Source organism: Cyprinodon tularosa, unplaced genomic scaffold (genome assembly GCF_016077235.1).
Source record: "Cyprinodon tularosa strain WSP-4 unplaced genomic scaffold, ASM1607723v1 ctg270, whole genome shotgun sequence".
In the NCBI taxonomy this organism is placed as follows: domain Eukaryota; kingdom Metazoa; phylum Chordata; class Actinopteri; order Cyprinodontiformes; family Cyprinodontidae; genus Cyprinodon; species Cyprinodon tularosa.
The window spans coordinates 326,922-354,118 of NW_024038975.1; the positions used below are offsets into that span (position 1 = coordinate 326,922).

At 38.6% G+C, this 27,197-nt stretch overlaps 1 protein-coding gene across 1 annotated transcript; it reads left to right on the forward strand.

The window, feature by feature from the left end:
• Window positions 1-9,271: 9,271 nt before the first annotated feature.
• xk (X-linked Kx blood group (McLeod syndrome)) lies at window positions 9,272-27,150 on the forward strand. Its single transcript, XM_038289688.1, has 3 exons — window positions 9,272-9,715; window positions 21,477-21,739; window positions 25,397-27,150. The coding sequence occupies exons 1-3, from the start codon at window positions 9,471-9,473 to the stop codon at window positions 26,320-26,322; spliced, it is 1,434 nt and encodes a 477-aa protein (XP_038145616.1). The 5' UTR covers window positions 9,272-9,470; the 3' UTR covers window positions 26,323-27,150.
• Window positions 27,151-27,197: the final 47 nt, after the last annotated feature.

Consider the following 27,197-nt stretch of genomic DNA (forward strand, 5'->3'; position numbering starts at 1 on the left):
TGCACATGCACAACCCTGTTCCCGCTCCCGAGAAGGAACGCCTGTTAAATGTGTGCAAAAACATGCACGCTCTGTTTAAAAGTTGCTGTTTGCATCACTCATACAAGCTTATTTTCCAAAAGCAGGTTTTCAATTTTTAAACTATTTCAGACTTGCCAAAGGTACGTGAAAATTGGGAAGAACACGTGGGACGGCCTTACGCAAACATATTTCCAGAATGATTGCCAATTAGGAGAACCGCTTATTTTGATTATCCACCTGGAAAAAGAACATCCTCCACTATACCTTTAAGGAGAACAAGAGCTATAATACACAAAGGAATACTCATTTTCTCAGCCCAGTGTTTGGGTACATTTAGCACTAATTCTCTGTAAAAACATTTAACAAAAATACTTCATGAAATTCATTTTCATAATATCAGAACAGAATATAATCAATCAACAAACGCTGGCAGCTTGTAAATAACTGTTGAAGGGACAAGTGGAAGCTAACAGCTTGCTGTTTAGCAGTGCAAATGCAAATCTGTTTACAGTATAAACAGAATCAAGAAAAGGAGAATTGATCTCAGCTGTAGTTTTTTTTTATTTCTCAGGAGTGTCCGCTAATGATGAAATATTTTTTTTGCATCTTTCTGTGCAAAATCACGGTTAATGTATTTACTATAACCTGTAGCCACTGCAAAGGCAAATAACTACTCATGACATATTCTGTCACATAGCTTCTTGTAACTATCTCTCAAAACTCCAGTCTGAGTTTTAGCTGAAAAAAAATCATTCACTGAAGAGCAACAAACTACTGTAAACTGACTGAATGTGCATCTTAATCTTCCAAGATGCTGCTCTCAGTGCAGAGATAAACTATTGCACTATTAACAGCCTAAAGTAAAGGAAGTCACACAAAAGTTAATCATGCTTTAAAAAATAAAAACAACATAAGTCACATAATGCCTTCAAAGTTTTCACCAGCTAAAGATCATGCAATGCAGTGAGTTTACGTCTTTAGTGACATAATCTTTCACTTTGCCATTGCCAAAACCTTAAATAATTGCTAAATTAAAAAGAGGAATTACTGACATTAAGCTTTCACCGTTACTGATGTCTGTAAGAGTACAGCTGCTGTGTTGATACTTTTAATCGTTGTAATAGTGTCACTATGTGTTAAGTGTTATGGCTCACCTCTTTGACGTGTGTGGCTGTTTTTTGTGTGTGTGATTCTGTTTCCAGCTCTGTTTCCTGCTGTGTTGGAGCTTTGAAGATGTAAGATGGTGTGATTTTTTCCACTCTGTGGGAAAAGACAATATATAGTTCTAGACTGTAGCTTTGTGGTGGGAAAACAACAAACAAGCAAAGTCTGGTGTCTATTTTTTTGTCTTAGTCTGTTCCAAAAGTGACTCTTTTTCAACTTATATGAGTAACAGGCAGTAACTTATGTCTCTTCTTTATTTTTTCTATTGTGGCCTTACAAAAGCATTTGAAAACAACTCATTCTAAAATACAACAAAAAAAAATTGGCCAGCTTTTACTGTATTAACAAGTGGCTCAATTTGTTAAAAAATATCTTCAGAACACCCAGAAAAAAAGCCCGTAAAAAACAGCAAGCTAAAGCCGTTTCTGATGATTCTGCATAGACTTACATTATATGATGGCATGTGTGCTAAAGTATTTAATAAAAGCTTTGCTTTCATGTTGCCTCACATGTTTCTGTACATTTAACATAATTAAAAGAATAACAGATATTTAAAGTGAAGTTGTAGAGCAAACATTTGTGCATAATTGTGACCATTTTACTGTATTGTTCCAGTCTTTCTCAGTTTTACATGGGAGTATATAAATATTATTTCATTTATATTATCTCCATCTAACCATTATTTATTAAAAAAAATCTCCAGCTGATCCCATTTTTAAATGTCTACCAACATGATGTCCTCAGCTTGTAGATCTCTGATGACTTCATTGCTAAACAAGTCATTTATTTATAACTTCAAATTAATTAAAACATAAAGTATCCTCCTAATTTTAGAATGTTAATGAGGTGATTTTTCCTTTCAGATGATAGGAGGTTAGACTGAGATTGAGGCAAAAGACATGATCAAACTGTCAAAAAAAAAAAAAAGCAACCACAAAAAATTATACGTATACAATTATTTCATTAAAACCAGAAATAGAATCATACTTATCAGTCTAAGGTGTAGGTATGCTGTTTGAGTCAATCAGTAAAGATTTTCCTTCAAGACGGCAGGTTAATAAAGGTTTTTTCTTTTTCAAACAGTTGCTGCACACATACAGTATTATCAAACCAGAAGTTTAAAAGATGGAGTTCAATTCAACTTAGAGAAATGATTATCACTAACACTGAACTCAATGTGTACAATTACAAACTCTTAAATATCTCCTAGAACTTTGTCGCTCCTGTGCATGACTTCATTACTTCCAAATCAGACTACTGCAAATACTAATATTTTGGATTTAAAAATATCTGTTGATGACCTTCATGCGGTCCAGAACGCTGCAGCTCGTAACAAGTACCAGAGAGCATTACCACATCATTCCAATTTTAGCAGATTTGACTTGGCTGCCTGTTCAGTTACGTATTGTTTTAACTTTAACTTTTTAACTTTAATTTTTTAACTCACTTTTAAATGGTTAGCCACACAGCTAGTTCATAGATTTTTTATAAACATTTAAAACAAAAAAGAGCACTGCGATATTCCACCCAGATCATTTTGATAAAGATGAAAGCCAGGTTAAAGGCAGAGGGAATCAGGCTTTTCAACCCCCAGACATAATTTGCCCGGGATTCATAAGGCAGATATCTAAGGCCCTTCTTGAAACCGATTTTTCTCATTAGCTTTTAACTAGAGTTCAGTTTGATTTCCATCAGATCTGTTAGATATTGTTTTTGTTTTCATATTTCAGTTTTTTTTAATTCAATGTAATTGCACTTTATGATTGTCTTCTGAATTTATTTTGTTTTTGTACCCTCTTGTGAAGCATTTTAATCAACATTGTTTCTTTGAAATGTATCAATATTAAAACTGTACATTGTAATATAATAAAAAGATGACATTAACTTAAAGTTCCTCTGAGGTCTGGTAATAGAAAATCAATTGATTCAGATGTGTTTGAGAAGAGGTGCTTAATGGACAGAGGCTCTCCAGGTTGGAGACACTTTGTCTAAATGATTCATGAATATTTGCAGCTGTAAATATCCATCCTGTTATCCAATGGGGAAACTATAATAGGAACTAAGAGGTGTGGTTGTTTCTAACAGGTCATAACTATACTGTAGGTCATAAGCTAATGTAGTACCCTTCAGAGAATGTGCTGTAGATGTCACAAAAAGGATTACTTTTAAAAGAATGTTTGTAGGATAAATATTGGACTTTGCTCACATATGAATTATAAACATTCCTGTAGAAGGAGACACTAAAGACCTAGAAATGCATCTACAACACATAGGTATATATTAATGAAAATACATTTGCTAGCTGAAGTCAGGGTTATGCTTTGGTTACATTACTTGTTCCTCTCCAGAGAGAAAGTGGGTACAACAGAAATCAGGAATGGAAAAGAAGGAGTCAGAATCAAGTTTATTGCCAAGTAGGTTTGCACTTACAAGAAATTTGACTTGGTATTGATGGTGCAGACAAATCAGACATATATACAGAATACAGAATCTATAGCTATATACAAAATAAAAAATACAATATACTGTATAAAATATATAGTATATAGCCATATATTATATACACAGTAGACTGTGCGTTAATGTAACTCAGGAAGTCTGGAGATGCTACATTGGTGTAGCTTGTAGGTCCTGAACTGGGAAGAAGAGAGGCAATGTCAGTGTCACGGGAGTCTCTGGTCCTTGTTGGTAAGGCTGGTAGCTGGTAATTGAGCCAGCTAATAGGATGTTAGAGAGAACGGTGACAATAGGAACGAGGATTTTCTCATCACTCAGAGCACCCCGGCATCATATACTGACAATGGCAGCCAATAGGTAATGAAGACCGGTGAGGTAATCCTAAAAACAGCTTGAGTTTATTTGACTGAAGGACCAATTTAAAATTAAAATCTTCCATTAACATAGAGCCAATAATCAAACACAGGAATGCAGATGTCTGGGTACTTAAAAGGATTGTTAAGGACATTTTATTAATCGCACAATAATATAGTGCTATGGTGAATCTTGGCATATATGACGTATTAGTGAAGTAAAAACACAAACTAAACAGAGACGAGATATTCTTATGAATTGTGTCACCTGTTTTTAATTGAAGTAGGAATTTTACAGCACAAGCAAGAAGACTGCCAAAAGTTCATAAAGAAATTTATAATAAAGCATAGCAGTCTTAAAATGTTTTGATCTGCTTTTTAGTTTTACTTTTTATGGTTGGCCATATGTATGGTCGACATGGTACACTGCCCAATTGCCCTCCACCCTCAAATCAGATCTGCCAAAAAGCCTTTTGCTCTAATCTCTCTGTCCCCTCTGCTCTGTGCTGGGCTGGTTTTGTCATTTTCTCTCTGTGACCAGGAGAGAGCTTTCCCACAGTGAACACCCTATTACCATTTAGTATGCAAATAAGCCTGTCATTAGCCGGATAATCCAGTGTCAAATTTCTGTCTGTTGGAAAGGGGATAAAAATTTGAATAAGTTCAGTTAAAATTCCTCATCGAAATGTGTGCTGTATTATGTGTGCGCCTAAAGTGTAAGCATATCCAATTACACAGGTGCAGAGAGATGCGATTGCTTGGAGCATGACAAGGCTGTGGAGGGCAGACAACTCACTGTATCCCATGCGGGGGAAAAATGTATCACAACACAACACTTTAGCTGAAATAGCAATTCAGTTGTTTTGATGTGTCTAGCTGAATGGAAAGAAAGATAGAAAGAAAGAGATAGAAACAGACTGTCATGGTTTTGGTTATATTGTGCTTTACTTTGCTCAGTGTTTCCTAGTTTTATTGGTTTAATTCCTTTTTTGTTGTAATTTCTAGATTTATGTTAGTTCTCATGTTTTTCTGTTGTCCTCTGTTGCCCTCTTGTGTGTGTGTTTGTTCCTTTCCCCTTGGCTCCCTCGTTGTCTCCTCTCACACCTGCTCCTTGTCAGCTCGTTAGCCCTCCCTTTGTCTGTCAGCTACATATACTCTCCCTCTGAAGTCGCTCCTTGTTGGTTCCCTGTTGTTGCTGGTCCTGTCGTCGCCGTTGTCCTCTCACCTCGTCTCTCCCTGGCTCCTTGTGCGTGTTTTCCCTTGATGTCTCCATGGTTCTGGTTTGTGTTAAATATTAAGTTGAATTTTGGACTCCTGCCTCTGTTAAACTGTTTCCTCTCATTAAAACTACAAGAACTCACATCTGCCTCCCTGCCTCTGCATTTGGGTCCTCAAACCACAACTAAAACGTGACACAGACAGAACATTCTTTCAAATTTGGATATAGTAGTAGGATTGCAACATTCTGGCCAAAAGCTCTGTTTGGAGTTTAAAAGTTCCCCTTAGTAAAATCTTTAAAGCTAGGAAGCCTGTGTGTTTGCACTGCAGTTACGTACATTTACATTATTTTCACAGCTAATTATTTAACTTTAAATTTCATTTTGTTTTAATTTAGGAGACTGTAAACTGCATTGCAGAGCTACAATGCTTATAGTAGGTGTGTGAATGAGCTGATTATCATTATTGTGGGGTCTCTTTATTATTGGCAGAAATAAAGGGTAGAAAATCAAATTCTGCTCAGGGCATGGAAACTTGTGCCTGCCCTGAATTTGCATCTCACTAAATGACATTTAAAATCTAATGGAGAAAGGTCTCTGATAAGATCAGCCCTGCCAGATGGCTGACACCTATTTACACTGGATGTATAATTTATGACATTCAATAACCTACCCCATTTATTGAACTAAATTACTGTAATACAAATTCAGTTTTAATAAAACTCCATATTTTTTGTTATTTTTCAATTATAACTCATATACATTACATGCTTATTTTTTTATTTCACGCTGCTCTAGGGATTTTCATGCGTACCCTGAATCTATTCAGTGCATGGGTTAGCTACCCTCAACTAACCTCAGACTGCAAATGAAAGGAGAGCAAAGTGTCCTTAGAGACATATGGCCCAGCCAGTGACGTGCGGTCAGGGGAGGCAGGTGAGGCAGTGCCTCACCAGCCATCATGGAAAGAAAGAAAATATATAATCATAAAGTAATTTAAATTGTTATATTCATCCGGTGGTTTGTACTAAAAAATATTCATTTTTCATGTAGCTTCACCAATTTCGATTTTTATTTGTTCAAAATCGCTGAATTTTCTTATTTTCCCATTCAAATGCTTGGAAGCGATGCCGGTGAGGCAGCAGCGAGCTCTGCCTCACCTTGGATTGCGCAACCCCTGGCTCTGCGCTGGCTGCAAAGCGGAGAGAGCATGTTGCTGTACGGCATCAATAAAATGGTTTAAACAAATGTAATATGTGAACTTATTTCTAATAATTTGGCTTATGTATATAATGTACAGAGCTTTTTGTCACCAACTGTGTTTGTGTAACGTGTTTCGTGTAATGAGCGATTATAAACGGCAGAGAACAAGTTCGAGGTGAGGCAGGCAGTTCTCTTGCCTCATGGCAGGGGGTGCTCAAGAGACTGAAAACATAAGGCAGGAACAGGACGGATCAAGGAAGGCTTTCTTCCCTGGCAGTGATCTCCATTGAGACAGAGAGACTTTTAAAACTGAAGGAAGATAAGGAGGACTTCTATTCATTTATAAGTAAAGGTAAGACAGTAATAACATTTATTTTGTTTTGTTTTTTAAGGAAATGTGTGTTTTGTGAGCTACAGTTTGTATGTGTAAGGATGCAGAAGTGAAACATAACCTGTAAACTGCTGTCAATCTATGCATCTATTTGCAAATCTGATTCTGATGACGTCAGTGCCTCACCAGCTATGAACCTCACCGCACGTCACTGGGCCCAGCTCTGCACTGCAAGAAACAGCTGCAAATGTTCGGCTTTCCTCTTTACTAAAGTGGGTGAAATAATTCTCTACCAGTTTTACAAACGTGAATATATATGCATTTTTTTTTCAATGTAATGTTTCGGTACAACTGTGAGTCACTGACACCCTTAACAGAGAGGATGTAGGCAACAAAGGGCTATTTTTACTGAATGTTCAAAAACATCAATTAGAAGTTTTGAGAGGAAGAAAAAATGATGGTTGTGAAAATTAAAAGAAAATGTATATGCTGGTAAAAATTCTCAGTCATCCAGGTCATTTATTATTCCAGAAAAGTTCAAAACATTTAAAACAAATAAACAGACAAAAAGGTGTTTTTTTATTACTTTTTTTTTACTTTTTTGGAATGAAATTGTAATGATATCTTTGCTGAGATGACTTAGACAACTTTTATTGTCATTTTCTATACACAGAGTTTATACAAAACGAAATTTCATGTTGTGCAGCTTTTCAGATAGTAAATGAACATTGGCATTCCATAAAGTGCAGCAGTGAGCAAATGTAAACAGTGTGGGGGAAAAAAACATGGTGCAAAAAATGCATTGATATCGAAGTTCAGAGCATTTATACATTTGGTGCAAATGTGCAGTATTTTTGGCTTGGTGTTCAGAGGTGTAGCCAGAACATTTTAATAAGGGTGGCCAGGCAATAACCTGAGGGGAGGCCAAAAGCAGATAGGTGCCAGAAGCTCAGGGTCAATCTACATTGTTCCAAAAAAAGAAAATGAACAACTACAACATCCATATTTTCAAAATAAAGACAAACTATACTTTCCTACAGCCTTTGCTAACAAATAGACGCATATATTTAAACATCCATGCTAATTAAATTAAAGGTGTGGTGGAAAAAATTCTTTCAGTTTTGGGTTCTGGGGCGAACATCTTATTTGTTGTCACTACCTATCTACTTTTATCAATAATCATTCTGTATACAATTAATATTTAAATCTAATAATATCTATATTAAATGGATTACTTTTTATTAAAATAATTATCTCTGATTTAAGTGGAGATTCGCAAATGAATTGTAGACCCAATATAAGACAAAATGTAGTTCTGAAAAGTGCATTAATTCTGTATCATCTTTATTGTAAGCATATTGATGTGCATAATTAACCACAGCTTTTTAGTTGTCAGGTAATTGTTTACATATAGAAAATTAAAATGTTGAATAAGTTAAAACATTCCACTTGAGAGTAATTCTGCTGCCACTGTCTGTATTAGAGGGAAAAAAATGGTAGGGGTGGCAAATGATTGACTAAGGGTGGCCATGGCCCCCCCTGGCCCCCCATCTAGCTGTTGGTGTTATCAGTGTGATGCAGAATCTGTGACTTGATTTAGAGACTTTTTCTTTTAACAGTGCAGCAGTCTGATGGCAGTGGGGAAGAAACTGTTGCAGAATCTGTTGGATCCAGTGGCTGTTCTAGACCAAATGTGTCACGGGGGCCAGGAGGGGACCAGCATGGGGGAACAGAATAGCATGAAATGAAAAAACAGGGAAAGGGATTCAAATAAATTAAGATAACTGCATGAAGTGAAATTTCTCTTCAATTAGGTTTCATTAAAATTCTTAATGTCTGATTAGGTCAATACACATTCAGAATCTAGGAATGTTACATATTTTTGACTTAATTTAAGTTGAAATTACAGTTTTCTATCAAATCTGAATTAGAATTTAAGAAAAACTGTTAAATTTAGCTGTAAAATTTATAGTATTTTATTTCTTTGTTTTGAAAAAAACATTTAGCAGATGAAAACTGGGATCCTATCTCAATACCACTGAAGCTAACACCTTATTGTTTTTAAATAGTTAATAAACAGAATTTGTAAAGAAAAAATGAATTAGATCCAAAGGATCTATCAGTACCAAGTCTGTTTCAGCGCGTATCATTGTTAGAATTAGAGTATTGTGTCATTAGTAAAGGGGCCATAATAGGAGCCAGGCCATGAAAGTGGTAGAGAAGTATTAATAGATGATTTTTTTATGGAGGTGATCGTTTGATTAATGGCTTCATGTCTTAACTGTGATATGGGTACATGGACAACTCTGCCTGATTGGTAGACTGGGTGGTGGTTATTTCTAAAGGGTGAAAGTGTGATTAATTTATCAAGGAATCACACCTATTCTCGCTGGAAAGGCTTTATCTATGTTTAAGAGGATCTACAGTTAATTGAACCTCAGGTCCAGGATCAGTAAACAGGAGATCCAGATCACTTCACTGCAGTGTCCATCATCTCTATCTACCATAGAGGGCGCAGCGCCCCCTGCCGCCTCGCCTCGACATAACCCTTGGCTGAGAAAAGCTTTCTTTCCTTGGTTCGCTGATTAGCAGCTGCTGAGGCGGCGTCCCCGTATGGTGCCTCGACGCCGTCCACACGGCTCGGTGGTTCCCGTTATGGACGCGAGGAACCGGGGTGAAGCAGCGTGCCGCTTCCCCCCGGATGGCGGAGTGGAGTGAGCGAGGATGCGCTTCCCCAGCTCCATCTTTGTGTCGGTGTCTCTGTTCACGGCGGAGACCACGGCAGCCCTGTACCTCAGCTCCACGTACCGCTCCGCAGGGGACCAGATCTGGCAGGGACTCACGCTGCTCTTCACGCTCGTCCCGTCCGTCCTGGTGCAGCTGACTCTCACCTTCATCCACCGGGACCTGAGCAGAGACAGACCGCTCATTCTGCTGCTGCACATCCTGCAGCTCGGTCCCATTGTCAGGTCAGAGTTGGTGTATTTGTCTCTGGAGATGCAGCTGTGCGCAGAGGGACATGTCCCTATAATGTGGTTTTTGATAAAAACCTGCTTGGTTTCGTTGATCTGCTCGCTCTGCGCACATGTAGTTGATTGCATCCTTTCTAAGCTTCTGTCTTGTCCTGATATTAATGCAGCGTGAATGCGTGCCAGTGTCATTTAGATCAGAAGTCTGATCATTAAAGGCATCGATAAGTTCCACATTCCCAATGACATAAAGCAGTTTATTTCTGAATCATGCAATGCATTGCCTATCATTGTCTAATTAATGTCTGCAAGGATGCAGGAGCATAAAGATCACCTAAACCTGCATGGTCTGTTACCTAATATACATGCATCCTGATGGTTCTTCTTGACCATCTGATTAAATAACACAAGACTAATCTTTCTCTTTAGAAACCTCCCTGTTGTGCATACACCCACACAGACAGTGGGATCAATTGTACAAACAGCAGTTGATCCACTTTGGTGAAAAAAACAACATCTCACCCTAATTCTTCAGCTACAGTTGACAGCTGACTTGTTGGGGATTCTTTTTTGTCCTGGTTTCATTTTACTGTAGCTTGTGGTGGTATTCCTCGTAATATATTGACTATTTCATTTCACAGGACAACAAGAACCTACATTGTATTTTATTTGGATTTTATGCAGCAAACACAAGGCAACCCACAACGGTGAAAAGGGTGTTTGACTATATTTTTTCCCAATTTCTGATAACTGATTGAACTCTTTGGGAACTCTTTTTTTTTTTTTTTTTTTATAAAGCTCACAGGCTGAAAATCTAATTAATCAGGTGGAATTTTGTTGCAATATATCTAACCTCATCTGAGGTGATAGTGGCTGGAAAACTAAAGGTCGTAAAGAATGTTTAGGAACATACAAATGCCATGAGAAATTCCAACTATGTCACTTTATATTTTTGCCTGTTTTCACCTTTTAATGGTACAGGCATACATAATGCTTTTGGTAAACAACCCTGTAGCATACTTAATAGTGGTTTAGTCAAGACCATACCAAACGAGACCAAGATGTACCGAGATAAGGCCAACTATGAGGAGTTAAAGCCAACATTTGCAACACTGCCTATTTCAATAAAAAATACACCAGGTAACTTACATCATTGCTGTAAATGGACCTGGTGTTCGACAAAATGTTATGGATTTATTCACAATCAGTAAATTTAATGTCTGGATCTTACAATAGCCTGTTGGTGTTTATTTATGTGACACTTAGCCAGGGAATCTTTACAAGTGTGGCAACTCTAAAGTGGTGTTTGAATTAGGAAAAAAACAAACAAACGTCTAGCTCTAGTTACTGGTTTCAAGGTTAATCAGGGTTTTTACAATTTTTTTTTCATAAACTACAAATCAAAACTTATATCTTATAGATATAAGCAGGAACTCCAGCAACCATATGTATAAATAAGGGGTGGAGTTAAAAGGTTTGCCTATTTTCCACTCCTTTTCAAGCAACTTTTGGTTTATAGAATGTAAAATGAATGACATGAAACATACATTGTGTAGACTATGGCATTATCTGTCTATGTGTCTATGTGTCTACTTAAGTGAATTTAGTGTATACATGGCTTGCAATAAATTTATCTAAAGTATTTTTAATTTCAATCCAGAAAAAAACCTTAGATTGGACATAGTAACCTATTATAGTGTGAGATACTCATACCAACCTTGTGATTTCTACGTTATGTTTCTTAGAATGTTATGTATATATATATATATATATATATATATATATATATATATATATATATATATATATATACATATGTGTGTGTGTGTGTGTGTGTGTATTTATGTGTGTGCGTGTGTGTGTGTATATGTATATATATATATATCTGTGTGTGTATATGTGTATATATATCATATAAAATCTTAGATTGGACAAAGTAACCTATTATACTGTGAGATGCTCATACCTACCTTGTGATTTCCATGGTATGTTTCTTAGAATGATATGTGTGTGTGAATATATATATATATATATATATATATATATATATATATATATATATATATATACACTCACCGGCCACTTTATTAGGTACACCTGTCCAACTGCTCGTTAACACTTAATTTCTAAGCAGCCAATCACATGGCGGCAACTCAGTGCATTTAGGCATGTAGACATGGTCAAGACGATCTCCTGCAGTTCAAACCGAGCATCAGTATGGGGAAGGAAGGTGATTTGAGTGACTTTGAACGTGACATGATTGTTGGTGCCAGAAGGGCTGGTCTGAGTCTTTCAGAAACTGCTGATCTACTGGGATTTTCACACACAACCATCTCTAGGGTTTACAGAGAATGGTCCGAAAAAGAAAAAACATCCAGTGAGCGGCAGTTCTGTGGGTGGAAATGCCTTGTTAATGCCAGAGGTCAGAGGAGAATGGCCAGACTGGTTCGAGCTGATAGAAGGGCAACAGTGACTCAAATAACCACCCGTTACAACCAAGGTGGGCAGAAGAGCATCTCTGAACGCACAGTACGTCGAACTTTGAGGCAGATGGGCTACAGCAGCAGAGGACCACACCGGGTGCCACTCCTTTCAGCTAAGAACAGGAAACTGAGGCTACAATTTGCACAAGCTCGTCGAGATTGGACAATAGAAGATCGGAAAAACGTTGCCTGGTCTGATGAGTCTCGATTTCTGCTGCGACATTCGGATGGTAGGGTCAGAATTTGGCGTCTACAACATGAAAGCATGGATCCATCCTGCCTTGTATCAACGGTTCGGGCTGGTGGTGGTGGTGTCATGGTGTGGGGAATATTTTCTTGGCACTCTTTGAGCCCCTTGGTACCAATTGAGCATTGTTGCAACGCCACAGCCTACCTGAGTATTGTTGCTGACCATGTCCATCCCTTTATGACCACAATGTACCCAACTTCTGATGGCTACTTTCAGCAGGATAATGCGCCATGTCATAAAGCTGGAATCATCTCATACTGGTTTCTTGAACATGAAATTGAGTTCACTGTACTCAAATGGCCTCCACAGTGACCAGATCTCAATCCAATAGAGCATCTTTGGGATGTGGTGGAACGGGAGATTTGCATCATGGATGTGCAGCCGTCAAATCTGCGACAACTGTGTGATGCCATCATGTCATTATGGACCAAACTCCCTGAGGAATGCTTCCAGCATCTATGCCACGAAGAATTGAGGCAGTTCTGAAGGCAAAAGGGGGTCCAACCCGTTACTAGCATGGGGTACCTAATAAAGTGGCCGGTGAGTGTATATATATATATATATATATATATATATATATATATACACTATATTGCCAAAAGTATTTGCTCACCTGCCTTGACTCACATATGAGCTTAAGTGACATCCCGTTCCTAATCCATAGGGTTCAATATGACGTCGGTCCACCCTTTGCAGCTAGAACAGCTTCAACTCTTCTGGGAAGGCTGTCCACAAGGTTTAGGAGTGTGTTTATGGGAATTTTTGACCATTCTTCCAGAAGCGCATTTGTGAGGTCGCACACTGATGTTGGACGAGAAGGCCTGGCTCTCAGTCTCCGCTCTAATTCATCCCAAAGGTGTTCTATCGGGTTGAGGTCAGGACTCTGTGCAGGCCAGTCAAGTTCATCCACACCAGACTCTGTCATCCATGTCTTTATGGACCTTGCTTTGTGCACTGGTGCACAGTCATGTTGGAAGAGGAAGGGGCCAGCTCCAAACTGTTCCCACAAAGTTGGGAGCATGGAATTGTCCAAAATGTCTTGGTATGCTGAAGCATTCAGAGTTCCTTTCACTGGAACTAAGGGGCCAAGCCCAGCTCCTGAAAAACAACCCCACACCATAATCCCCCCTCCACCAAACTTTACACTTGGCACAATGCAGTCAGACAAGTACCGTTCTCCTGGCAACCGCCAAACCCAGACCCGTCCATCAGATTGCCAGATGGAGAAGCGCGATTCGTCACTCCAGAGAACGCGTCTCCACTGCTCTAGAGTCCAGTGGCGGCGTGCTTTACACCACCGCATCCGACGCTTTGCATTGCACTTGGTGATGTATGGCTTGGATGCAGCTGCTCGACCATGAAACCCATTCCATGAAGCTCTCTGCGCACTGTTCTTGAGCTAATCTGAAGGCCACATGAAGTTTGGAGGTCTGTAGTGATTGACTCTGCAGAAAGTTGGCGACCTCTTCGCACTATGCGCTTCAGCATCCGCTGACCCCGCTCCGTCAGTTTACGTGGCCTACCACTTCGTGGCTGAGTTGCTGTCGTTCCCAAACACTTCCATTTTCTTATAATACAGCTGACAGTTGACTGTGGAATATTTAGGAGCGAGGAAATTTCACGACTGGATTTGTTGCACAGGTGGCATCCTATCACAGTTCCACGCTGGAATTCACTGAGCTCCTGAGAGCGACCCATTCTTTCACAAATGTTTGTAAAAACAGTCTGCATGCCTAGGTGCTTGAATTTATACACCTGTGGCCATGGAAGTGATTGGAACACCTGATTCCAATAATTTGGATGGGTGAGCAAATACTTTTGGCAATATAGTGTATATATATATATATATATATATGCGTTTGTGTGTATGTGTATATATATATGTATGTGTGTGTATGTATATGTTTAGTTGATTATGAAGATCTCCAGTACACTGTTCCTGGAATGATGTTTTAAAATGTCAGCTGTAATTACTTTTTCAAAAAAAAAAAAAAATGCTTCTTCTTTGTCAGATGTCAGTAGAGGGCAGAGGAAAGTCGTCTTATTAAATATCTGTGTTTGTATTATCTTGGCCTAAACAGGAACCACAAAAGCACCATGCAGAATTAGAACATATCTTAGCATGCAAGTGTTAAAACTGTTAGGGGGGTGTAGCTGTCTGTAATTATTGTAAAATAACAAGCGTTGCTATTTGTAGCCATACCAGTGAAGTAAATGTGGAGTTAATGACTCAGTCAGTGAAGAAGGTCTCTGTGAGCAATTCCTCAGCAGAGAGACTGTTCTGTTCTGTTTATGACTGTGACACCCTGTTTTGTTCTCACATTGTTCCCCAGCAGCAGCCTCAGTCATTTTGACCTATAACGGTCCGTATCCCCTCCAGTGTTCATTGAATGATAACTCTTCTTCAGACATCTACATCTTCCCTGGGCGAAGCACGGTTCTAAGAATAGTTCATGTCACTGCAGGCTGCTTATCACTGACAGCACAAGCATGTCTGCCACTGCTCCAAGCAGCACTTCCTCATCATACTTGTGCACAACTGCACTTATCACTATCCGTCACAACAGTGGCACTGACAGCTGTTGGTTAGAAATAGTTAATTTCTAAACCAACTTATTTTCCTCTCAAATCCTCATTGTTTTTTTTTTAGCTTCTTTATGCAAAAGTTGACATTGGAGCAGAAGTTAGATAAAATCTATTCAGGTCAAAGTTCACTTTCTCCATTTTTTTCCTGTAGCTTTTTTTTTTTTTTTTTTTTCTTTTTTGAGGTCATCTTGAACTCAAAGTCTGTATTTAAATGAATCTAGGAGGGAGAGTTAACTAAAGGATGAAAGTTACATCAAACATTTTTTTCAAACCGATTATAGAAGCTGCTAATCAATATTTATGGGAGTAACTATGACATTATGTAGAGTCAGATGTGGTTGTGATCTCCCCAGATATTGTCAGTTTCAGGTCACTAGATTATGAGGTTTAACATCTTTCAGTACAGATGGCTACATAAAACCAAGGGCAGAAAGAGACCAACTTATGCAGCATGATATCATCAGCAAACATAGGACAACAAATTGTCTTTTTCTCTTTCATAATAGTCAAGCTCTGTTTAAAAATGTATTTTGCAGGAAAGAAGAATAGCTGTAGCAAATTCCCTTCTAACACTGTAGCATCAAAAAGATAAGTTATCTTATTTACCAGGGTATTGAAGCACTACCGTCTTGGTTCCAATGTGAAATGGCTTTTCACTTTAAAGTAGAGCTGCACCTTTTCAGGAATATATTTTTTTTCTGGAATGCTGTTGCTGACAATTGTGATACCAAAAACCAGTTAGCATTTAGCTTTGCTTTAAAGAAACTTTCTGTGTGGATACATGTATCCCTGCTAGGGCTGGGGAATTAATTGCATTTACAAAATAATCTTCAATCACTATCAATATTACTCGCACTATATTACATATTTCTCACTCCAGCCCTTTAGATGGCGGTAAAATGCTTAAAGTCAGCTTGTTGCCACACATAAAGGTAGAGAAGGTTTCAGTTAGTATGTAGATCCATGCATACAGGTAGAAGTAAAACATTTTCACACACATTTTACAATAAAGTCCTGCAACAATGGACTCTGGGGAAGCAAGTTTTTGAAAAACTGAAAGCCTGGGTTGAACCATCTACAAGCTTAAGGTTTGTGCAATGGAAAAAATCAATCAGTTGCATCTGTAATATTGGTTAAAAATAATTGCACTTTAGATTTTTGGCAAAATCATTTTGGCCTTAATCCCTACTATTTACTTAGTATGTTTTCCAGTCTAAAGAAATATTTTGTTAAAGTTCAAAGTTGCATTCACAGAAGTTAATGAATGTGTTTGGGGAATAAGGAATTGTTTTAGGTTTAGATTTAGGGCTTTACCAATTATTTTAAACTATAATGGTCTGTATCAGGTGCATGGCTGCACTGGACAATGCACAGTTAATGTCCAAAATGGCTTTCTGTATTACTTAAAGTCTGCACCCCTCATTCTGTTTCACTGGTAGATTAAGAGATTTTTCTCCAATTTTAGTGATTGCTTAACATTACTTCAGTAATGTTACTTTGGTAAAAACGTTTCAAAGCAGGGAGAAACTACCATTATCTTTATTAAACTGGCATGCACCTCTGATGCAAAGCAGGTCAGATGCATCATTATCCTGCTGTATCCACAGCAGTATCAATACTGAACATTTGCATGTCTGAGACAAATTGTCTGCTTGAGAGCAGTAAAGATATATTATTGAATTTCTACATCAGGAGAAGCTTTGTCATCTACATGTTCCACTCACTGCAACCTTTTAGATTATAGTTTCTCCTGCCTGAGCAAAACGTGCCAACTGTTTGCTGGAATTTGGATTAAATGTTCTATAGTAGCAATGGTGTAATACACAACAATAGGCCCGTAAGCAACATTATCTGGGTGGGCCCCATATGAAGTACAACACGTGATAAAGGTTGAGGACACGGCAACAGTTCCATAAATCGGCCAAAAAGATACAATTATGCAATTCTCAGTAGTATGTGATCACACATCAGACACGGAAAGATAGTGAGTGCGCACCTTGAATGGAACCATTGGTGATAGTGCACCACCACATGTTACAGACATCCCAAGTTCTGAAACGTGCTCCATACATACACACTTCATCATTCTTCACCTTCACTAGACATGGATATACTCTAGTATATTAGCACAACAAGCCATCGGGCTACTTTAAGCTTTACAGCCCCCCTCCTCACGCACGCTCCCTCTATTCATCTCCTGGTTGCAATCTTTACTCAAGTAGCAGCAACGTCCACTTCTCCCTCTGCTTTGCTATTGGTGTCGTGTTTAAACGGCTCACCATCATGTTGAAACCTGCCATGTGTTGCGGTATAAATACAGTCCGGTGCGGTCAGGCACTTCAGTATCAGGTGGGTTTAAGAGGAAAAGAGACGTCCTACACTGAAAAAAATAATGCAACTGTTTTTGGCATTTACTTAATCATATTTAGTTACACAATTGTTTCCTGTTAGCAAGGTAGGACTTAAAACAATCTTGTGCTGCTGCTGGAAGTTGAGTACGATATTCACAGTCTGGATTAGTAGAAAGTAGTTTTTGCCCTTCCTTCCTTCCTTCCTTCCTTCCTTCCTTCCTTCCTTCCTTCCTTCCTTCCTTCCTTCCTTCCTTCCTTCCTTCCTTCCTTCCTTCCTTCCTTCCTTCCTTCCTTCCTTCCTTCCTTCCTTCCTTCCTTCCTTCCTTCCTTCCTTCCTTCCATGTTTGCCTTTTTTGTCTGCCTTCCTTTTGTTGCTCCTTTCTTGTGCCCTCTCTGCTCCTTTCTTTACTTCAGTTCTTGCTTTAATTGGAATGGATTGATAACTCCATATAATGTTGTTTCTGGAAATGTGTATAAGTTTTAGAGGAATATGTAGATCTCATATTTAAGAGCTTCAGTAATACCCAGTCTGCATGTCACCCATTGTTATACAGATGAACAGTTGGTCTCTCAGCACAGCTCTGGTTTAAATCCTGTTGTCGTGTTGTTTAATTGGCTGTAGATCAACACTGCTAGACCCACAGCTCTTTTGGCCACAGCCTGCTCTTCCTGGTTTAATATTGGATTGGAAAATAACTGACTCTCACTGACAGTGATGGCTCTTTTGACCTCCATAATGACAAACTATTCAATGCAGCTGTAAATGACCCTGGTGGTAAATTTACCTCAGGCTGTTGAGCTTCTGCAGCTTCTTCATCTGCAGCATCATGCAGACATTCTGTGGAAACGAGTAAACACTGAATGTATATATTAAATAATGGTAAAAGCTGCGATGAATATATTGATGATATAAAAACCTAAATATATTGAATGTTTATAGATCAAATTACAACATATTTGAGCAGCTATGGCATTGGCTAATGTTGCCATATTTTATTGATTAATAGAAGTATTGATCTCAAAACAGCCTAAGTGAGGTTTTAACTTAGTAATTACAAACACTATAAATCACTTCACCGTAGCTGTGCTAGAACAAAGCCTTCTTTTATTATTTGAGGATGTCCTCATTAATATTAAATTAGGTATATTTATTGATAAAGTAAAATGATGAATTTATTAACACTTTTTCATTATTCGTAAGAAGTTGTGAGTTTTTGTTTATGCTTTTGAATCTTTAATTGATTTTGACATCTTTTACACCCTTCAAATATAAACTGCATTCAAAAAACCTTAGATCAGGTTTTTAAACAAGCCCTTTCTAGCTTGCATCTTAGCTAATAACTTTACAGTCATTCATCTTTCAGGTCCTACATGATAAAATCTGCAACCAGCTGCTACAGACACTAATTTACCCTTATAATCCAGGGACAGAAAAGGCAAATCAATAATATGCATGTTGCTGGAGTACTGGTGACTGGTGTGTTTGGGCATGTGGTCTCACTGAAACATCCTTTTAGGGGCATTTTCCTCTCTAGCTTGAGGCAACATGGCCATGATTGCCATCTATTAATCGTTTATATAGTGTTAGCAACTTCATTACCTACTGGCTCGCTGACTAATGAATACTCATTTGGATTTCATTAAACCAATAAGTCTCTCCTTTTTTCATTTGGAGGGAGGCTGCATCCCTTAGGCAGAAAAGGATCCAACCTTTGGAGACCAGGGAACTCAATGTTTAATACTGTTACTACGTAGAGGTGTCTGAATATGCAAATCTTTGCAAGTAAATGAGATTTAGACTAGATAAGGGAAACATAAATTCAATCTTGTGACCAATCTTGTTCTTGCATTCAGATTAAATTTACCATCAGCAAGGAGGCTGAAACTGAAGCTTTTACAGTGTGGATGATTTTAGTTTTTCTTGGTTATATCATATGTTGCATCTGAAATGCATTTACAGCTCTTACTTTTCACAAAACATTATTCACACAAAGGACTTCAATAATGAAGTGAAAGTATTTCAGAGAAAACATAGAATTAAAGTGAAAGTTAAAGGGATATTGTGTAAGAATGACTGCTATTTAGTGGTGAAATGGGGTATTTTGCTCAAATGAACAGTATAATCTAGCGAGTCCCTGCCTGAAACATGCATTGGGGCAACGGTAGCCGCCGTGTGTCAAAAAAGCCTTGACAAAACAAATATGACCATTTCATGTGAAGTGAAGTCTTTACAAGCCGGCATTTACTGTGACCAAGAGCCACCACGGCTTTGGAAGCTTCTAAACCCATGTAAACCTATTCTGTACCAATAACACTGATTTATGTTTACAGGATGTTTTGTTTTTTTATGATAACGAGCAACACTGTCTAATTAAATCAAATGGAAAAAGTTAGCTTTACACTAATTTAGGCAGCACAGTTCACTAACTCCTCAAGAAGAAACATGGCAACTTCAGCGTCCATTTTAAAATCTCCCTTCTTTATTAGCTCCTTCCACCTGCAGAAAGTTTGCTCTATGATTATCCTTGTGTTATAATGTCTCCAGTTTCATAATCTTTTAAGTTCTCTTTTTTGCTTTCTTGGGGATGATGAAACCGTTTCTCTGCTGCTGCACATGTATGGTCCTGCATTGTGCTGTAGTTGTGCAGGCTTAAATTTATTGGGTTATTGTCTCCAAGTGATGTCCACCACTGCCTTTCAATCACACTGAACTGCCAGCAAGGTGAAAGAGGTTGTTATAGACGTGCATTAGCACTATTTTATACCTCGCAGGTGTCTGAACTTTCAAGAACACAGACACTCTAGGCACTTTGCAAGCTGGTGACCAGCCTTATGAATAAACTAATTTGAAATTCTTCATTTATGAAAGTTAGTGGAGGTAATAATGAACCAATGATAACACGAGCATGCACAGCTGGGACAGGTGTTGTGAATGAAACTGGGCCCAGCTTGAAAGAGCTCCAGTGTTTCGTTGAATGTGTGCATTGATGACTCAAAGACATCGTCTGCCTCCATTTATCTGTTTACTACAGTGTGTTGAGTTCATGTTAATTTTTATTTAAAAACATTTCAATTAGTGGAAAAACTTGCAGCGAGGAATAAAAAAAAAAAACTCAACCAAAACTTTCGCAAGCCCCATTCAGTACCTCTGTGGACCCCCAAGGGGTCGTGGACCCCCTGTTGGAGACCTCAGATTTAAGCTATTGTTTGCTGTAATGTATTATTTTTTATCTATAGTTTGAATTGAAAATATATTTGATATTTTTAGGTGCAATCCATAAATGTGAACACGTGAAGAAGGATGTTTGTGGACTAGGATTTATTTATTACATTTTTTTTTTTACCAAAACTGATGAGGAGTTTGTGAATTTCGGGAAAATTAAGAGCGTAAAAAAGGGATAACCAAAGAAAGAGCAATCTCCAGCTTCTTCAAGAGCAATCAGGCAAGAAATGTCTTGCATAAAATTTTGTTAAAGATTAACAACATTGAATTTGTTAACACTGGTTTCAACCTGGAATTGCTGGGAATCTCCAGCAAGATTAATTTAAAGTAAGGTATAAATTTAGAACTGTAAATTTCTTTGTTATTGTTTTTTCAATATGTACTGAATACTTTTTTGTGTGTTTGAATTTTATCTCCAATTCTAACAGTTAACAATTCCTATGAAGCTTGCGCTGCCGCACAAAGCCTGAAGCTGTGGTACACCAAGATTCCAGCTTTTTAACATTTTTTTTTTATTTTATTATTACTCTGTCACAAGTACACAGCAACAAAATAAACTTTTTGCATTTAACCCTGGGGATCGAACCGGGTACTTGCAACCTTCTCAGAGCACAAGCGCACTGCTCCAACCCACTAGGCCAACCCTCCCCTAAGGTGTACATCCTATGAAATATTCCTAGCTAAAAGCCTGATATATATATGTTTATGTGTATATAGATATATACATGTATATGTCTATATGTATATTTATTTGTGTGTGTATATATATGTATATATATATATATATGTATATATATGTATATGTGTCTGAAATAGAAATGACAATAATGATGCAGCAGCAGTTAATCTTCTCTGTTCTTCGTCTCAGGTGTCTGGAGGCGTTCTGCATCTACGGCAGCGTGGGCCAAGTGGAAGAGCCTTATGTCAGCATCACCAGAAAGAAGCAGATGCCCCGCGAGGGGCATTCAGTGGAGGTGGAGCGGCAGGTGGGACAGGCCGAGGGGAAACTGTTCACGCACCGTGCAGCATTCTCCCGCACATCTGTGATTCAGGCCTTCCTGGGATCGGCTCCCCAGCTCACATTGCAGCTCTACATCTGTGTGCTGCAGCGAGGGGTATCTGTTGGAAGAGGTGAGGAGGAGGTGTGGTGGATGTGTGTGTGTGTGTGTGTGTGGGGATTAATATGAGTCTGTCATAAGTGTGCTACAGTGTGGGCAGAGCTGGATGTTGAGTCCAAGTGGGGTTATGTAACAGCCCCACTGGTGCGATGATGAAAATGCTGCTTTTCTCTCTAAATGCTTGTCAAGCCAAGAGTTTTTAGATTTTAAACAATACAGACAGATCTTATGGTAATTTGTCAGACATGCATTAATCAGGCAAAATACCACTCTGTGAATGAACTGTGATGAGGCCATTTTTTATTTTGCCTTGAAGTCATATTTATTCAGCTTGTAGTCAGTAAAATTAGTCCAAAGAGTAGAAAGACAAATCACACATTTTTTGTTGTTGTGAGGTGTGTAGTAGCTATATGCATTTACTTGAGTAACTTTTAGAGATATAGTGAGGAAATAAGTATTTGAACACCCTGATATTTTGCAAGTTCTCCCATTTAGAAATCATGGAGGGGTCTGAAATCATAGGTGCATGTCAACTGTGATGGACATTATCTAAGAAAAGATAATCCAAAAATCACAATATATGTGATTATCTATATGTGATATATCTTTTTCAGTTGGCTGTGTCTAAGAATCAGGATTTTTGATAGCTTAAATTCTTTGCTTGTCCATTTTTCCAGCAGTCTTCAGAACTTCTGCCTTACACAAAGTATTAAGTTTTATAAAAGAGAAAAAAGTTTTTTTTTATAAAATGTATTATGCTTCAGAATTAAATATTATTTAGAGATGCTAACATTGGTTCCACATATCAAAACTCTCTCCTGCTTCTTTACAGAAATGTAATCAGCAGTTTTAGCGTACATAATATTTAATAATTTGTTTTTTAATTGGGACTAGTTTCGTAGTCTAATATGTTGCAAAAATGCTGTGTTGTAAATTATAAACATGTTATTTACATCAAATTATTGGTAGGGACAGCTAGGTCGCTCCAAAAGTTTGGTAGGGACATGTCCCTAAGGTCCCTATGCAAACCTAAAGTGGCCTAAATGGGAGTCCAAACCAATAACATTCCAAAACAGAGTTGAGTTACAATCGTTCTAAGACAAGAGACGTCAAGCCATGTATTATAACTGTTTACATTAAGCAGTTACAATACATAATATTTAAAATGATTATCTCCATATTTCATAAACACTTATTAGTAAAGAACAAACAGTCATCCAGGTCATGGTCATTCCAAATAAGTTTTAAAAGTTTAAAAAAACTAACCACTGGACTTTGTTTTCCAAATTTGAAGATGTTTTGCTTCCCATCCAGGAAGCTTTCTCAATTCAAAATGCCGTGAGAACGGTGAGCTTCAATGACTGTCTGAAACCGTAGCTCGCCACACATGTACGCCTGAAAGTGCGCATGCGCAGTAAAAGATAGCTAACCGGACGAGCACGAAGGATGGCCTTACGTAAACATATCACCAGAGTGATTGACGATTAGGACGACCACTTATTTTGACGACCCACCCGGAAAAAGAAAATCCTCCACTATACCTTTAAGATGCACAGTGTTTACACCCCAGACCTCGTAATCAAAGGAGGAGCTTCAGCTACGATGACATTTGACCCATGTGAAAAAACTCAGGAAATTGACTGAATGGTTAGTGCAGATTTATGTAGTTAAAATAATGTATAAAAAATAATTAATACAAAAAAACACAATGTGTGCTACTTTTGTTTCAGATATTAAAGATGATTTTTTTAGATCACCCAGCGGTCAAATATTCCCCCCATTAAGCTCTGAATTGAATAAAAATGATCTACTTTTCAGTGCTACTCGATATTTGCAGGTAAAACCACTGTTGATGATGCCATTCCAGCAGACGTTAGTTCTGCGCTGAAATAAAGTTTTTGCATAACTTAAGTCATTCCTGTGCTGGCATTGAATAAACCATTGGGCATTTTTACCTTATTTAGTGAAATGATTGTTTCAGAGTTTATCAGCCTCCCTGCCATTACCCCTGGCAACCTGATAACATTTCCTGTCAAGGTCTGCCCCTCACACTAAAAGGACAGGTGAAACAGAAGATTACAGATTGCTGCTTAATTGACCACGGGCTAAACTAAAACGGCTTTTGTAGAGCCACCTAAAAACCTCTTCAGAGCATTCCTTATTTCATCCTTTAACATTATTTTCCTTATACTCCATTTTGACTGGAATAAATCAGATACACTTCTTTAACGTACGTCACAACCACAACCGATCTCTGAATGCAATTACACAATAAAGTTCAGATTTTTTCAGTGTTCATCATTCCACTCTCTCCATGCGGTGCTGCTGTTTAACAACACCTCTATTCTATCGAGTAGCACGAGGTTAGAGTGGAGCAGTGAACACTATCAACGTGTGGTATTCACTGCTCCCCACTTCTCTGCAGGTTTGCATAGGGATACTTTCTAAATCCACTGTCCCCTCTACAGACAATGCACCAGGTCAGAATGCTCCCTTAAAATGATAGGTATATATGGATTAATTATTTAATATGGGTAAACGTGGACCTAGTTTCATGCTGCAGTTTATTAAATATCCAAGGGAATCTGTGTTGAGCAAGGGGGTATTTAGTCAAGGAAATTAGAGATTCATATATAACAAGGAAATTACTTTGTAGGATTTTTAAAGGTTTTATTTGTTAACACAAGCAAGCAAGATGTCTGGCCCTCACAGACCTGTAACATCTTTAAAGGAATAGTACACCCAAAACATGATTAGCCTTCATTTTCTACTCACCCCCATGCTGAACAACACTCTGGAGTACTTTTTTGATATCTCAAATGCATCTGGAGATCTGGGAGGCTTCTTGCTGTCTGCTGACATTCAAATAATGGAGGTCTATGGTGCCCGAGACAGAAAGGTCCATAAAAGTCCACAAAAAACGTGTCAATATTCCTCCATACTGCTCGTCCAATGTATTCCAAGTGTCCTGAGTGGGTAGCATCCAGAATTTACTCGAAACAAAGTCATTTAGAATGTTTTTAGAGCATAAACAGTAGTGTATAGGATTTCCTGAAAGCGCGCACATGCGCGTTCATGACGCTACGGAAGCCGGCAGACCAAACCAGATGAAAGTGCGCATTCAGCGTCTGCTCTGCCGATAATGCAAGCGTAGAAGAAGAAATGTGCTGTTTACCTGTGCAAAGAAAGAAACAACAAAAGAAAAATCTCTGAGGACTTCAGTGTTGAGGAAGAGCATGAGTTCTTTGCTGAGCTGAATGCGCACTTTCATCTGGGTTGGTCTGCCGCGGTTTCCGTAGCGTCGTGAACGCGCTTTCAGGAAATCCTATACACTACTGTTTATGCTCTAAAAACATTCTAAATGACTTTAAATGACAGCAAGAAGCCTCCCAGATCTCCAGATGCATTTGAGATATCAAAAAAGTACTCCAGAGTGTTGTTCAGCATGGGGGTGAGTAGAAAATGAAGGCTAATCATGTTTTGGGTGTACTATTCCTTTAATAACCCCATTTTTCTTCCACTCACTACTTGTATTAATGGCACCATCCTGAACTCACTCAGGTTTATGGTTGAGATAAAAGGATGAGGAAAAGTGCATGAAGTCCTTGAAAAAAAAAAAACCTGTTCTTTAAATAATGTGCTGCTTATACTTATGTGTTTCTTCTTTTAGGCACTCTGATGGTCATTTCCCTTTTGTCCATTGTGTACGGAGCACTGAGATGCAACATCCTTGCCATTAAGATCAAATACGATGACTATGAGGTGGATATTGGACCCATGGCCTACCTGTGCATCTTCCTGTGGAGGAGCTTTGAGATTGCCACACGTGTGGTGGTCCTGGTTCTGTTCAGCTCCGTACTGCAGCTTTGGGTCCTTCCTGTGGTTTTCTTGAATTTTGTGGTTTTTTTCTTTTACCCCTGGATCCTCTTCTGGCAGAGTCACTCTCCGTTCCCGGAGAACATAGAGAAGACCCTCACCAGGGTGGGGACCACCATCGTATTGTGCCTGCTGACTTTCCTCTATGCAGGCATCAATATGTTCTGCTGGTCTGCTGTGCAAGTGAAGCTGAGCGACCCGGACCTCATCAACAAGTCCCAGAACTGGTATCGCATGGCCGTGTACTACATGGTGCGCTTTGTAGAGAACGCCTCATTGCTCTTGCTCTGGTACATCTACAAAACAGACTTCTACGAGTTCATCTACGCCCCGCTGCTTGTGCTGCAGCTGCTGCTGGCTTACGCCATCGCCATCTTCTTCATGCTGGTCTTCTACCAGTTTTGCCATCCTTGCCGGAGGCTCTTTTCCTCCAGCATGACGCAGGGCCTCTGGGATTGCTCCTCCTTCCTATGCTACTTATGTACCTCAGCATCCCATCAGAGCAGGCCGATGGGGAGGGCAACAACGGAGCCTTCTGCCCATATAGAGCCATCCAACGACCAAATCCACGACACAGCGAGCGAAAGCGCAGATGAAATGCAGAATGACACAACGTACGACGTGCTCAACGACACAATCTACGACGTTCCCAATGTGGAAAATAGCATCAGAGGTGGAGTCAACGGCGATGTAAGCCACAGTGTGGCCTGCAATGTCTAAAGCATCACAAAAGTGCAACCTGTGTCCCTCAGTCACTTTCACAGTCCTCTTTCTCATATCTCTCGCTTCTTTCAAATAAGAGGAAGATATGGATTAATTCTGGCTGCAAACATACACAGATGATGATCAGCCATGTTTCAGCTTACATCTTCCCTTTTGCAGCTGGTTTAATTTGATTGTTTTAGAGTCCCCTTTTTGGCATGGATGCATGCAGATGTCTTAAATTCCAATGAGCTACAAAAGCTGTTAAGAAGAATCCATCCTTGTCAGTTTATGGCTGCAAACAATGAGCTTTTTTACCACTTCAGTTAAAAACTTTTTGTTTCTCAAACACTGCTTATGTGATGTGCTCATGCTTGATGACGAGATGTTTGATACTAAATAACAGATAAAGAACCGCTCCACATGCTATTGTAAAGCACAGGTATTTTAAAGAAGCGTAAAATGTATTTTGCACGTTTACAAAAAAGTGTCTTGCTCAGCAGTCAATCAGCAGCCATAGTGACTGGAAATGTTTTTTCTTCCGTGTATCTCACTTGTAATACTTAAGAGTAAAACATGTTTAACTAAAAGAAAACACCAAATATTTTTTGCTGTTTTTTTTTTTATATCACAAATGTAACTTTACATTTAAAAATGTCACTGCGCTTGTTTTCTGAATTAACCCCTATTTTTTGCTACGTATCTGCAGTGGAATCAACCAAACGCTTCTGTTTGTGTAAACATTCATGCTGCGACACAAAAATTACAAACATCCTGACACTAGAAATTTGTGCTATAAAAGATAAATGCCTAGTTAAAAATAAAATCTATATTTATATGTGAAAACTGTAGTTTTTGTCTTCATGTGTTATGGTGACATCTAGTGGCCAATC